At 44.9% G+C, this 12,681-nt stretch overlaps 1 protein-coding gene across 2 annotated transcripts; it reads right to left on the minus strand.

Annotated features, from left to right (window-relative positions):
- Positions 1-10,500: 10,500 nt before the first annotated feature.
- SPX3 (SPX domain protein 3) lies at positions 10,501-12,273 on the minus strand. 2 transcript variants are annotated; one of them, XR_013581470.1, is made up of 3 exons: positions 11,856-12,273; positions 10,747-11,364; positions 10,501-10,659 (listed from the first exon to the last, which is right to left on the minus strand). XR_013581470.1 is itself a non-coding variant. In XM_078575147.1 (2 exons), exons 1-2 carry the CDS (start codon positions 12,090-12,092, stop codon positions 10,855-10,857), a joined length of 747 nt encoding a protein of 248 aa, XP_078431273.1. In that variant the 5' UTR covers positions 12,093-12,273; the 3' UTR covers positions 10,700-10,854. The 2 variants fall into 2 exon arrangements, 1 of the variants encoding a protein (XP_078431273.1); XM_078575147.1 differs by lacking the exon at positions 10,501-10,659 and having other exon boundaries at positions 10,700-11,364.
- Between the last annotated feature and the right edge of the window lie 408 nt (positions 12,274-12,681).

Here is a 12,681-nt window from a genome sequence, read left to right on the forward strand (position 1 = left end):
AGATAGAAAGAGAGCCTTAGAGAGAGAGGAGAGAAAGAGAGACCCAGAGAGGGAGAAGATAAAAATAGAGCCTTAGAGAGAGAGGAGAGAAAGAGAGACCCAGAGAGGGAGAAGATAGAAAGAGAGACTTAGAGAGAGAGGAGAGAAAGAGAGATCCAGAGAGAGATAAGATAGAAAAAGAGCCTTAGAGAGAGAGAGAAGAGAAATAGAGACCCAGAGAGGGAGAAGATAAAAATAGAGCCTTAGAGTGAGAGGAGAGAGAGAGATCCAGAGAGGGAGAAGATAGAAAGAGACTTAGAGAGAGGATAGAAAGAAAAACAGAGAGAGAGAGGAGAGAAAGAGAGACCAACAGAGAAAGGAGAGAAAGAGAGACTTAGAGAGCTAAAGAATGACAAACCGAGAGAGAGAGGAGAGACAGAGAGTCTTAGAGAGCTAAAGAATGACGAAGCAAGAGAGAGAGATGAGAGAAAGAGAGACCAACAGAGAGAGGAGAGACAGAGAGTCTTAGAGAGCTAAAAATGAGGGAATGAGAGAGAAGAGAAAGAGAGACCAAGAGAGAAACGAGAGAAAAGGACACCGACAGAGCGGAGAGATAGAGAGTCTTAGAGAGCTAAAGATGGACGGACCGAGAGAGAGAGAGGAGAGAAAGAGAGACCAAGAGAGAGAGGAGTGACAGAGAGTCTTATAGAGCTAAAGAATGAGGGACAAAATAAGAAGAGAGAGAATAGGACAGACTGAGCAAAAGAAATAGGAGAGAGAGAGGAGAGAAACAAAGGCAGAATGAGAAGAGATAGACTGAGATACCAAGAGAGAGAGAGGAGAGAGAAGAAAAACAGAGTCAGAATGAAACTAGAGATAATGAGATACTCAAAAAAAGAAATGGAGAGATAGGAGAGAAACAGAGACAAAATGAGAAGAGAGAGAATGGGAGAGTAAGCAAAAAAGGCAAAGACGTAATGAGAAGAGAGAGAATGGAAAATTAAGAAAAAGAAACAGAGACCTGAGAAGAGAAAGAATGGGAGACAAAGCAAGAGAAACAGAGGCAAAATAAGAACAGAGAGAGAATGGGAGACTAAGCAAGAGAAACACAAGCAAAATGAGAAGAGAGAGAATGGAAACTAAGCAAGAGAAACATAAACAGAAGGAGAAGAGCGAGAATGGGAGATTAAGCAAGAGAAACACAGAAAAAATAAGAAGAGAGAGAATGGGAGACTAAATAAGAGAAAGAGAGACAGAATGTTATGAGAAAGAATGGGAGACTAAGCAAGAGGAGTAGAGAAAGAAGGAACAGAGAGAGAATGGGAGACTAAGCAAGAGAGAAAGGCACAGAAGGAGAAGAGAGAGAATCAAAGACTAAGCAAGAGAAACATAGGAAGATGAGAAGAGAGAGAATTGGAGAAGAAGCAAGCAAAATACAGACAGACTGAGAAGAGAGAGAATTGGAGACAAAGCAAGCGAAACAGAGACAGACCGAGAGAAGAGAGAATGGGAGAATAAGGAAGAGAAATATAGAAAGAAGGAGAAGAGAGAGAATGGGAGATTCAGGAGAAGAAACATAGGCAGAATGAGAAGAGAGAGAATCGGAGACTAAGCAAGAGGAGTAGAGGAAGAAGGAGGAGAGAGAAAGAATGGGAGACTAAGCAAGAGGAGTAGAGAAAGGAGGAGGAGGAGAGTGAGAATGGGAGACTAAGCAAGAGAAAGAGACACAGAAGGAGAAGAGAGAGAATGTGAGACTAAGCAAGAGAAACAGAGGCAGATGAGAAGACAGAGAATTGGAGACGAAGCATGCAAAACAGAACAGACTTAGAAGAGAAGAGAATGGGAGAATAAGCAAGAGAAATATAGAAAGAAGGAGAAGAGAGAGAATGGAGACTAAGCAAGAGGAGTAGAGGATGAAAGAGGAGAGAGAGAGAATGGGAGACTAAGCAAGAGGAGTAGAGGATGAAAGAGGAGAGAGAGAGAATGGGAGACTAAGCAAGAGGAGTAGAGAAAGAAGGAGAAGAGAGAGAATGGGAGACTAAGCAAGAGAAAGTGACACAGAAGGAGAAGAGAGAGAATTGGAGATACAGCAAGCAAGACATAGACAGACTGAGAAGAGAGAGAATTGGAGACGAAGCATGCGAAACCGAACAGACTACGAAGAGAGAGAATGGGAGAATAAGCAAGAGAAATATAGAAAGAAGGAGAAGAGAGAGAATCGGAGACTAAGCAAGAGAAAGAGACTCAGAAGGAGAAGAGAGAGAATTGGAGACGAAGCAAGCAATACATAGACAGACTGAGAAGAGAGAGAATTGGAGACGAAGCATGCGAAACAGGACAGACTGAGAAGAGAGAGAATTGGAGACGAAGCATGCGAAACAGAACAGACTGAGAAGAGAGAGAATGGGAGAATAAGCAAGAGAAATATAGAAAGAAGGAGAAGAGAGAGAATCGGGACTAAGCAAGAGAAAAAGACACAGAAGGAGAAGAGAGAGAATTGGAGACGAAGCAGGCAATACATAGACAGACTGAGAAGAGAGAGAACTGGAGACGAAGCATGCGAAACAGAACAGACTGAGAAAAGAGAGAATGGGAGAATAAGCAAAAGAAATATAGAAAGAAGGACAAGAGAGAGAATCGGAGATTCAAGAGAAGAAACATAGCAGAATGAGAAGAGAGAGAATCGGAGACTAAGCAAGAGGAGTAGAGGAAGAAGGAGGAGAGAGAGAGAATGGGAGACTAAGAAAGAGGAGTAGAGAAAGAAGGAGAAGAGAGAGAGAGAATGGGAGACTAAGCAAGAGAAAAAGACACAGAAGGAGAAGAGAGAGAATTGGAGACGAAGCAAGCGAAACAAAGACAGACTGAGAAGAGAGAGAATTGGAGACAAAGCAAGCGAAACAGAGACAGACTGAGAAGAGAGAGAATTGGAGACGAAGCATGCGAAACAGAACAGACTGAGAAGAGAGAGAATGGGAGAATATGCAAGAGAAATATAGGAAGAAGGAGAAGAGAGAGAATCGGAGATTCAGGAAAAGAGATATAGGCCGAATGAGAAGAGAGAGAATGGGAGACTAAGCAAAAGGAGTAGAGAAAGGAGGAAGAGAGAGAGAATGGGAGACTAAGTAAGAGAAAAAGACACAGAAGGAGAAAGGAGAGAATCGGAGACTAAGCAAGAGAAACAGAGGCATATGAGAAGAGAGAGAATGGGAGATGAAGCAAGCAAAACCGACACAGACAGAGAAGAGATAGAATTGGAGACGAAGAAAGTGAAACAGTGACAGACTGAGAAGAGAGAGATTGGGAGAATTAGCAAGAGAAATATAGAAAGGAGGAGAGAGAGAGAATGGGAGATTCAGGAAAAAAAACATAGGCAGAATGAGAAGAGAGAGAATGGGAGACTATGCAAGAGGAGTAGAGAAAAAAGGAGGAGAGAGAGAGAATGGGAGACTAAGAAAGAGAAGTAGAGAAAGAAGGAGAAGAGAGAGAATGGGAGACTATGCAAGAGTAGAGAAAAAAGGAGGAGAGAGAATGGGAGACTAAGCAAGAGAAGTAGAGAAAGAAGGAGAAGAGAGAGAATGGGAGACTAAGCAAGAGAAAGTGACACAGAAGGAGAAGAGAGAGAATCGGAGACTAAGCAAGAGAAACAGAGGCAGATGAGAAGAGAGAGAATGGGAGTCGAAGCAAGCAAAACCGAGACAGACTGAGAAGAGAGAGAATTGGAGACAAAGCAAGCGAAACAGAGACAGACCGAGAGAAGAGAGAATGGGAGAATATGCAAGAGAAATATAGAAAGAAGGAGAAGAGAGAGAATGGGAGATTCAAGAGAAGAAACATAGGCAGAATGAGAAGAGAGAGAATCGGAGACTAAGCAAGAGGAGTAGAGGAAGAAGGAGGAGAGAGAAAGAATGGGAGACTAAGCAAGATGAGTAGAGAAAGGAGGAGGAGAGTGAGAATGGGAGACTAAGCAAGAGAGAAAGACAGAAGGAGAAGAGAGAGAATCGGAGACTAAGCAAGAGAAACAGAGGCAGACTGAGAAGAGAGAGAATTGGAGACGAAGCAAGCGAAACAGAGACAGACTGAGAAGAGAGAGAATTGGAGGCGAAGCATGCGAAACAGAACAGACTGAGAAGAGAGAGAATGGGAGAATATGCAAGAGAAATATAGGAAGAAGGAGAAGAAAGAGAATGGGAGATTCAGGAAAAGAGACATAGGCAGAATGAGAAGAGAGAGAATGGGAGACTAAGCAAGAGAGGTAGAGGATGAAAGAGGAAAGAGAGAGAATGGGAGACTAAGCAAGAGGAGTAGAGGATGAAAGAGGAGAGAGAGAGAGAATGGGAGACTAAGCAAGAGGAGTAGAGAAAGAAGGAGAAGAGAGAGAATGGGAGACTAAGCAAGAGAAAGTGACACAGAAGGAGAAGAGAGAGAATCGGAGACTAAGCAAGAGAAACAGAGGCAGATGAGAAAGACTGAGATGTCAAGGGAGAGAGATAGAGAGCAAGAGATTGAGAGACCAACAGAGAGGTAGTGAAAGAGATACAGAGAGAGAGTGAGACTGAGAGACCAAGGGAAAGGGAGAGAAAGAGACACAAAGAGAGAAAAAGAGAGAGACCGAGAGACCAAGGGAGAAGGAGAGAGAGACAGAGAGAGATAATGAGAGACCGAGGGAGAGAGACCAAGGGAGAGGGAGACGAGGAACAAAGAGAGAGAGAAAGACGGAGAGATCAAGGGAGAGAGAGACATTGAGAGAGAGAGACCAAGGGAGAGAGAGAAAGAGACACTGAGGGAGAGAGGCTGAGAGACCAAGAGAGAGAGAAAGAAACAGTGAGAGAGATTGAGAGACCAAGAGAGAGAGAGACAGTGAGAGAGAGAGAGACCGAGTGACCAAGGGAGAGAGAGACCAAGAGCCGGCGAGAGGGAGAGAGACAATGAGAGCGAGAGAGGGAAAGAGGCATTGCGAGAGAGAGTGGAGGTAGTGAGAGAGGGAAAGAGGCCTTGAGAGAGAGAGAGAGAGATAGAGAGGGAGGGAGACATCGGGATAGAGAGAGGGAGAGAGCGAGATAGAGTGCCAGAGAGGAAGAGTGGGACAGAGAGAGAGAGTCTGAGAGCGATAGAGAACGAGAAACCAAAAGAAACCCTAAAAAAAATACTGTTTATATAACCTCGCATTTTCTGTGACGGGATAATGTCGGTGATGGGATGAGGATGGGACGTGAGGCCCATGAGTGTGACAGCACTGTGATGGGATTTTTCAAAAAATAAGGACATGTGACGCGACAGGAGACATGATGAAATATATGTCATGGTTTTGTCTGTAACCATTATCATCCCTCCTGTCAAGTTTCGGATGTGCTGCTCCCTAAATATGACTAGTGATAAAAGCTTATTTCACAAGCTAGATGAATTTAAAATAATTATTGTGAATTTTTTTGAGATCTTGAGATTAATTTAAGTCGAGCAAATATTAAACATGGGGGGGATTTTAAAGCAATGACTACACAACAGCCACATGACCAGACCATCCACACAGTGTGTCATTTCAAGACTGGAAGCACTACGCTGAACACGGCTGATATTCTGTCCATTTAATGCATCTATTTCATTCTACGTCTCATCCGACATGCCTAGAGAAGTCTGGGAGAGGGTGATGGAAAACAAAATAGGGTGGATGAAATGGGCTGGAAAGAAATTCAGTCACTCATCCATCACAAGTTAGGAGAAATGCGCTTGGCAGATGAGAGTGAATTTAGGGGGGTCACATTATTAATGTTAAAAGAGTGAATTTTTAAATCAGAACTGTTCTCAAGAATCTGAGATTTCATTGTTTGGGAATGGTTTGGAGCACAAACTCGCCCATGTTAGACATTTTCCCACTGCCCCGCAGCTCATGCGTGGTGAGCAGGGAAGTTGTTGGTCTGAAATCTGAATCGTCCTCTGTTCAAAACCACTTTGATAATTGTGAATTTGAATTAGACCACTCACTAAACATACTCAATACACTTCACTTATTCTTTATTTTTTTAGATATTCTATCTTTTTTGAAAAAAGGAAGATCATCCGAAATCTTTGGTCAACCTAATATAATATGTATTTATAAATATGTGTTGCACATATGACTGCAATTGACCCCCCCCCCATTCATGTATTTGTAAACCCGTCTATGAGAAGACTCTTGACGTCGTGAATGATGCCATCGATTGAATCTAAACTTTTCCGTGAAAATGATCTTGATACGATGCAGCCAGATGACCCGTAGCACTGAAAATAGCCTTCCCACTCTGCCTCTCTCCTGAATGGCCCACCTCAGAGAGAGGCCCAGAAGGCCCCATCTGTAATAACGTTCACCCCAAGAGTGTTTTGGCTGGCCCTAATTTTCTGAGCACATGGGCACTCAAAGAACAAATGAGATAAATCTTCTTCCCCATCTGTGCATAGGACACATTCCGTCTGCGTGTCTAGGAATAACCTTTTCTTGAAAGTTCTCATGGTATATAGGATAAATATTAGACCCAAACTGAGAAGTGTTGCACCCCTTGAAATGGGTGCACGTAAATCACACCTCCTACGGTGGTTGCAAAAGCTCCAAGTGAACTCGAAATAGGCCATGGACTTGGATCTACCAAATGATAAGAGTGCCTCTGAGATTTCATCATAAACCTTTTTGGGAACCAAAAATTGACACCTTTTTGGGACTCTTCCGCTTCCATATAATCTTGCACATATTAATGACTTCCATAAGTCCCTCAGTCTGACTGTTCCTTAGCTTTGCATAAACACCAAGGACAGAAAAAGAGGCACCTCCCATTCTCATTCAACCCTCTGATCTGACAGATTTCCTTCAAAGATTGAGTTCCACATACCATCCCAGCACTCCCCAACTGTAGCCCTAGGGTCCTGTGCAGGGGCGAAAAGACTTCGAAACACTTCTGGTAGTGTCCCTAGCAGGCCAATCCTTTTGTTGATAAGGAAATAGTGAACAATCCCTGAGTTTGGCATAGAAGAACCCCTGGACTCTATGGAAGACCTGCCTCAAACCCTTCCAAAATGCTGATAGCCCTTCTGACTAGGGCCGCTCACAACTCTCAATCTAGCCTCCAGCCATATGTTTTGATATAACCCAACTACTTGCTTAGTAAGGAAGCGCTGAAGTCTCACAAAATACAGTAGCAACAAGATATATGGTTCGATAGATGGGGAGAGGATGGGAGATAGAGAGAGGAGAAACTCCGAGAGGTCAAGTTTTTCTCCTTGTCGCCATGAACGCCTATGATCCTGTCGCCGGGATTCATGGAGGTGGTGATAGGAAGCTGAGGAATAAGGTTAGGGCGAGAAGGAAGAGAGAGAGCTAAGGAAGAAGTAAGGTGCTTACGAGGATTTTCCCCCTTTTCCTCTTCATCTCCCTCTTCTCTTATGACTCATGGCTCATCGTTAATGGGCTGGGCTAAGTCTGGCCACCGTCATAGGCTGAAAATACAGAGGGTGAATCTCACACCCCTCGCCTATTTACCATAGCTGAGAATGAATGTGAGGCAATACAACTCCCAACCTAGGTCACCCATTCAACAGGGAAGAGTTTGCTCTTCATGTAGGACCACATGAAATCCCAATCCAATGAGTCATACACTTTAGCGAAATCTACCTTCCACATGAATCTCCTAGTCCCCTTCCTCTACTGTGCATTTATTATCTTCCCTGCCACAACATCCCACCTACCAGGATGAAGACAGACAGAAAAATTCCAACTATGTTTGCCAAAATCTTTGCAATGATTGGAACTGGACAGCAAGATTGGCCAAAAATTCCAACTCTGATTGCCCCTAGCATACGTGTGAACAGTTAGGTTTCTCCAACCCAAAACTGCCAGTCCTGAAACTCCTCAAGCATGTTCATCACCTCTGTTTCAACTAAGTCCCCAAATTCATAACAGAATAAAACTAGCAACCCCCGCGTCCCCTCTCCATTCAACCCTTTGACGGCTCTCTGTACCTCGTCCACTGAAAAGGCCCTCACCAGCGTCACTTGGAATGTAAGTGTCACCATGGCTGCTTCCCTGCCACACCACTCCAATCAATTTCGTGCCTCTCAATTGGAGAAAATCCTAGAGTGATCTGCCAGGGCTTGACCAACATCATGTGTAACAGCATACTCCCCTTAGCAGCCTCAATATCTGATTCGACTGCTTTTTGCCATTCGCTGAGATAAAAAGTTTCATTTTCGCATCATCCTCTCTCAGTGATAACTGCCTCGAACACTGCATCCAATCCATTTCCATGTTCCTATATTCCTCTGTGACCACATCCCCCATACCATTGTCTCTACTTTGCCTCCTCTTCCAATAGAGTTCTTACATCCTCCAGATCATTCATCCACTTTATTCTAGATAAGACATCTATCATCTTTGTGTTCTTTCTTCTCCAATGTGCTTCTTGAGTCCTATGGGATGCCTTCATAACCCTTTGATTTTCTAAGCTAAATTTTATGTCGCTGAACCCTGCTTGTGTTGTGCAGAACACCATCTCACAACTTCCTCTTTAAAACCATCCTCCTGCGGCAAAGATTTCTCTAGCTTGAGGTGTGCAAATAGAGGATCCCTCATGTACCTGCTGTATAATTGGAGAGTTCGACAATGGTCTAAGGACAAAACGCACATCTGGCATTGTGAAGCCCTCCAAAAGTTCCAGCAAACATAAGAATCTAACTGTTAAAGGGAGGCGGGGCCTGCCATACTTCTCCAAGTATATACACAGTCCATGGGCTCCATTTCCTGCAGCTCTGCCCCCCCATATGAAAGACCATAAAATGTGTCTGATCTTGGATATCATTCACCTGCTCCATTGGCTCCACCTCCCATTTCCACTGTCAAATTGAAATCTCCCCCAAACAATATTGGGAGCCCCTGAAATGCTCATGCCACCCCGACCAAATCTCTCCAAAGAGCCATTGAAATCCACTGGGCCATAGACTGATACTACGTTCCACTCAAAGGCATTGCTCCCCATCCAAGAGTCCTCTTTAGAAGGCAACATTTTATTCCAGTCAACCAGCGAACCTCCAGAGCGATCAACAACATTCAGTTCCAGAAAACCATTGAGGCAGCCTTGCCTCACCACATTCCAATCTCGCACCTCACGAATCTCTAGCATTGTCTCCTCCAAACACACCACCATGACGCCGTATTCCTGCAGGTACTGTTGTACTATTCAACACCTCCGCTTATCCCAAAGCCCATGAACATACCACAACACACACTTCATGATTGAGTTGTTTTGATCCCTCCCAAAACTCTACAACTGCATTCTGCTGCCATCAGCATTGCCTAATGGTGGATGAGTGCATCCTCCAAACCCCAATCTTCCCTCTGCTCTCAATAACCCTCAGGGTAACCCCAATCCTTTCCCTACTCTTGAGTGTACTTCCTTCCTCATCTCATGTTGTTCTTCCCTCGGGCACAAATAGTGACGGTGGCCAAGCTTTTCCATCCCTGGCTGACCAGAGAATCCCAATAGTCCTGAGCATAGTGCCCTAATTTCAAACACCAAAAGCATGATTTCCCCCATCTATGGTTTGGTCTTGCTGTGCTCTTATGGATTGCACGTGTCTCCTGAGTTATGCATACCCCCATCTTCATTCATCCCTCCGCATTCTCTATCCTCAAGACTCCACAAGCAGATCTCTGTTTTCCCCTCATGGGCTCATGATGGTGGCCTCCACCTAAAATACTTGCCCCTTGCATTTCGCCCACTTGAATCCTCTGGTTGTTCCTTCATAGTCCCTCATTGGTAAAATTGTGGGCGACCCCTCTCTATGGGATAATCCAAGACACATACCGTTGTATGTGTAGTGCCTCCTTTTGTGGTGGAAATCATTGCTGTTCCATGGGTATGACTCTAGGACATATATTGCTGCTTTGCTATTGGGCCTTGCACCCCATACACCCCCCCTCCTCTAGGACATATATTGCTGTGGAAGTATCCACTTTCGATTCTGGAGAAATGCAGTTCTGCATGAAATAAAACCAAACTTAGCAGCCACTACCCTCTGAAGCGTCTTCCTTCTTATTCTTCCTCCACCCCTTGGTTTTCACATCAACTACCTATCCTTCCACCGGTACAATATCAGGGCTTGAACTCATACTCTAAAACTCTCCTTTCTCTTCTACAATTCCTCACTCAGGGCACCTCAAAAATCTCAAGTTTGGGCCAAAGATCAATGACAATCTTCATGACGATACATCCAGTCACTTTCCATTGACAGTCTCCACCAGCCTTGTCTCATCAAGGTAATTGCAAATGGTGAAGTGAGAAAACATGTCTTCCAAGGATGCAAGCAGAGGCTTATTGCCACTGAAGAGCTCAACGTCAGTCTTTCAAAGATACAGCGTGCTTTCCACGACAAACTTCACTTATTCGCAGTTGTCGAGACAACCCTCAATCTACCCACTGACAATGGAATCTTGATCTCTATCTCCTCAAACTGTGACTTGACCCAGATATTCTATTCTTAAAAAATTACTAGAAAATGATATTTTGAAGTCTTTATATTATTTTAAGTTCAGTCAAATATTCAACATGGCTGCTTTTAAAGCAACGACAGCTGAACCGCCTGCTCCCCATGATCAGACAATCCCCACGTCAGCTGACATCCCACATCTCATCCAACAGGCTAACAGACATCAGCACAAGACTGACGACGAAACGGGTCAGAACAGAATGACAGACTGACGTAACGCAAGAGTAAACGTACGTAAAGCAAGAGTAAATCAAAAGGTACCTTATGACGGGACAGGGCGGGCGTGTGTGATAAGCATCAATCATATCATAGCATCGCATACATGATGGATTCTTTACTCCTTTGCTCCTTGGATACTTGAACTCCATGTCATCTGATGGGTATGGGCGAGGGGAGCTGCAGGGCCTGAAGCAGGTCTGCATCGGCCGGGCTGAGCGGGGGGAGAGAGAAGAGCCCGCGGGTAGAGCTCGCCCGCCGAAGCTCCCTCATGGTGACGAGGGCCGCGACGGCGTTCTTGAAGAGGAAGCTCTTCTTCTCTCCGGCCAACAATGACGATGACGATGACGACGAAGGTTCCGTCTTGGCGGTGCTCTGGAGAGCCGATTCCATGGCGAGCTCGCAGTCCTTCACCAGCCCGGAGACGAGCTCGGTGGCGAAGAAGGGCTGCGCCAGCACTCCTTCGATGAAGACCGGCCGCCGGCGCTCTCCTGTTCGCTTGTCGTACTTCTTCATGATCTTCGCCAGTGCTGTGTAGTTAATGGCGCTGTAATTGAGCAGAAGAACCATCTCGCCGTGGAGGTCGACAATGGAGCGGCGGGTCCGCGTGAGATCGGCGGCCTGTGGAGAATCCCCCCCCGCTGCGATCTTGTCAAGCAGTTCCTGCGCGCGATTGATTGATTGATCTCCCATCAGGAAAAACTCCGATTGATTCGTCCATCAGTTCTTACAAAACTCCGATTGATCTCAAATTCACTCGATTTACAGATCGATCGGCGTGCGGAAAGTAAACATGTGATCGAAAGAAAAAACGAAGCTGACTGTCTAAATTCGCGGAAGAAGTTGATTCACGCATCAGTTCTTACAAAGCTCCGATTGATCTCAAATTCACTCGATTAACAGATCGATCGGCGTGCGGAAAGAAAACATGTGATCGGAAAAAAAAAAACGAATCTGACTGTCTAAATTCGCGGAAGAAGTTGATTCATCCATCAGTTCTTATATAAATCCGATTGATCTCAATTCCACTTCTTCTTCCGCGTAAAAAACTCGATTAAAAGATCGATCGACGCGCCGAAAAGAAAACATGTGATCGAAAAAAAAAACGAATCTGACTGTCTAAATTCGAGGAAGAAGTGGAGAGATCGGTGGACCTTGTGGCGGATGACGAGATCCTCTTCCCGCTCGAGGAAGAAGGCGTTGATCTTGTCGACTTCGGAGTGCAGCAAGCGGACGAATCCCCGCAAAGCGCGGCGGCGAGCGAAGGAGGCCGGCGGCGCGTCGGCGACGGGGCGGATCTGCTTCTTCAATTCCTTGTAGCAGATGAACTTGTCTCGCCACTCCGGCAACGTCCTCTCCATCTGCGACCTCAGCCGCTTCCCGAACTTCATCGTCAACCTCGAGATCGATCAATCCGCCATGGCGATCGAGCTCCGATTTAACGTCGCTCTCCGCCATGGATCTTCCTCGAATATCCCCTTCCCGCCATTATACCTGCCTTTCTCTCTCTAAACTCTAGAGAGAGAAAAAGAGAGAGAGGGGATATTCGAATATGGAATCTCTTTTGGAAGATTCCTGGGATGTCGCGAAAACCGAGGCTTGGAGTTTGGTTTGTTTCCTTTTTATAGAAAGATTTTGTGGAGGAAATGGATGGCCCGTTTAAGGGCGCAACTAATATAGTTATATTTTTATAAATTTATGTTATATTTAGGGTGGGGTCGTCCCCGTCTAGTCCAACTCTATAGAGTTGACTAGTCAAAGTCAAAGAATGAAAGTAAATAAAACACCCCCTTTATAGAAAGATTGTATCTGGGAAATGAATGGCCTGTTTTAGGGCCAACGACTCTTGAGTCGTGACAGAGGTGACTCCAGTTCGTAGTCATCGTCGGGCCAGACAGAAGACCCGGAGACAATTACTATATTTTTATAAATTTATGTTGTATATAGGGCGGGGTCGTTCCCATCTAGTCCAAGTTTATA

The sequence above is a fragment of the Wolffia australiana genome, chromosome 5 (assembly GCF_029677425.1).
Source record: "Wolffia australiana isolate 7733 chromosome 5, ASM2967742v1".
In the NCBI taxonomy this organism is placed as follows: Eukaryota; Viridiplantae; Streptophyta; class Magnoliopsida; order Alismatales; family Araceae; genus Wolffia; species Wolffia australiana.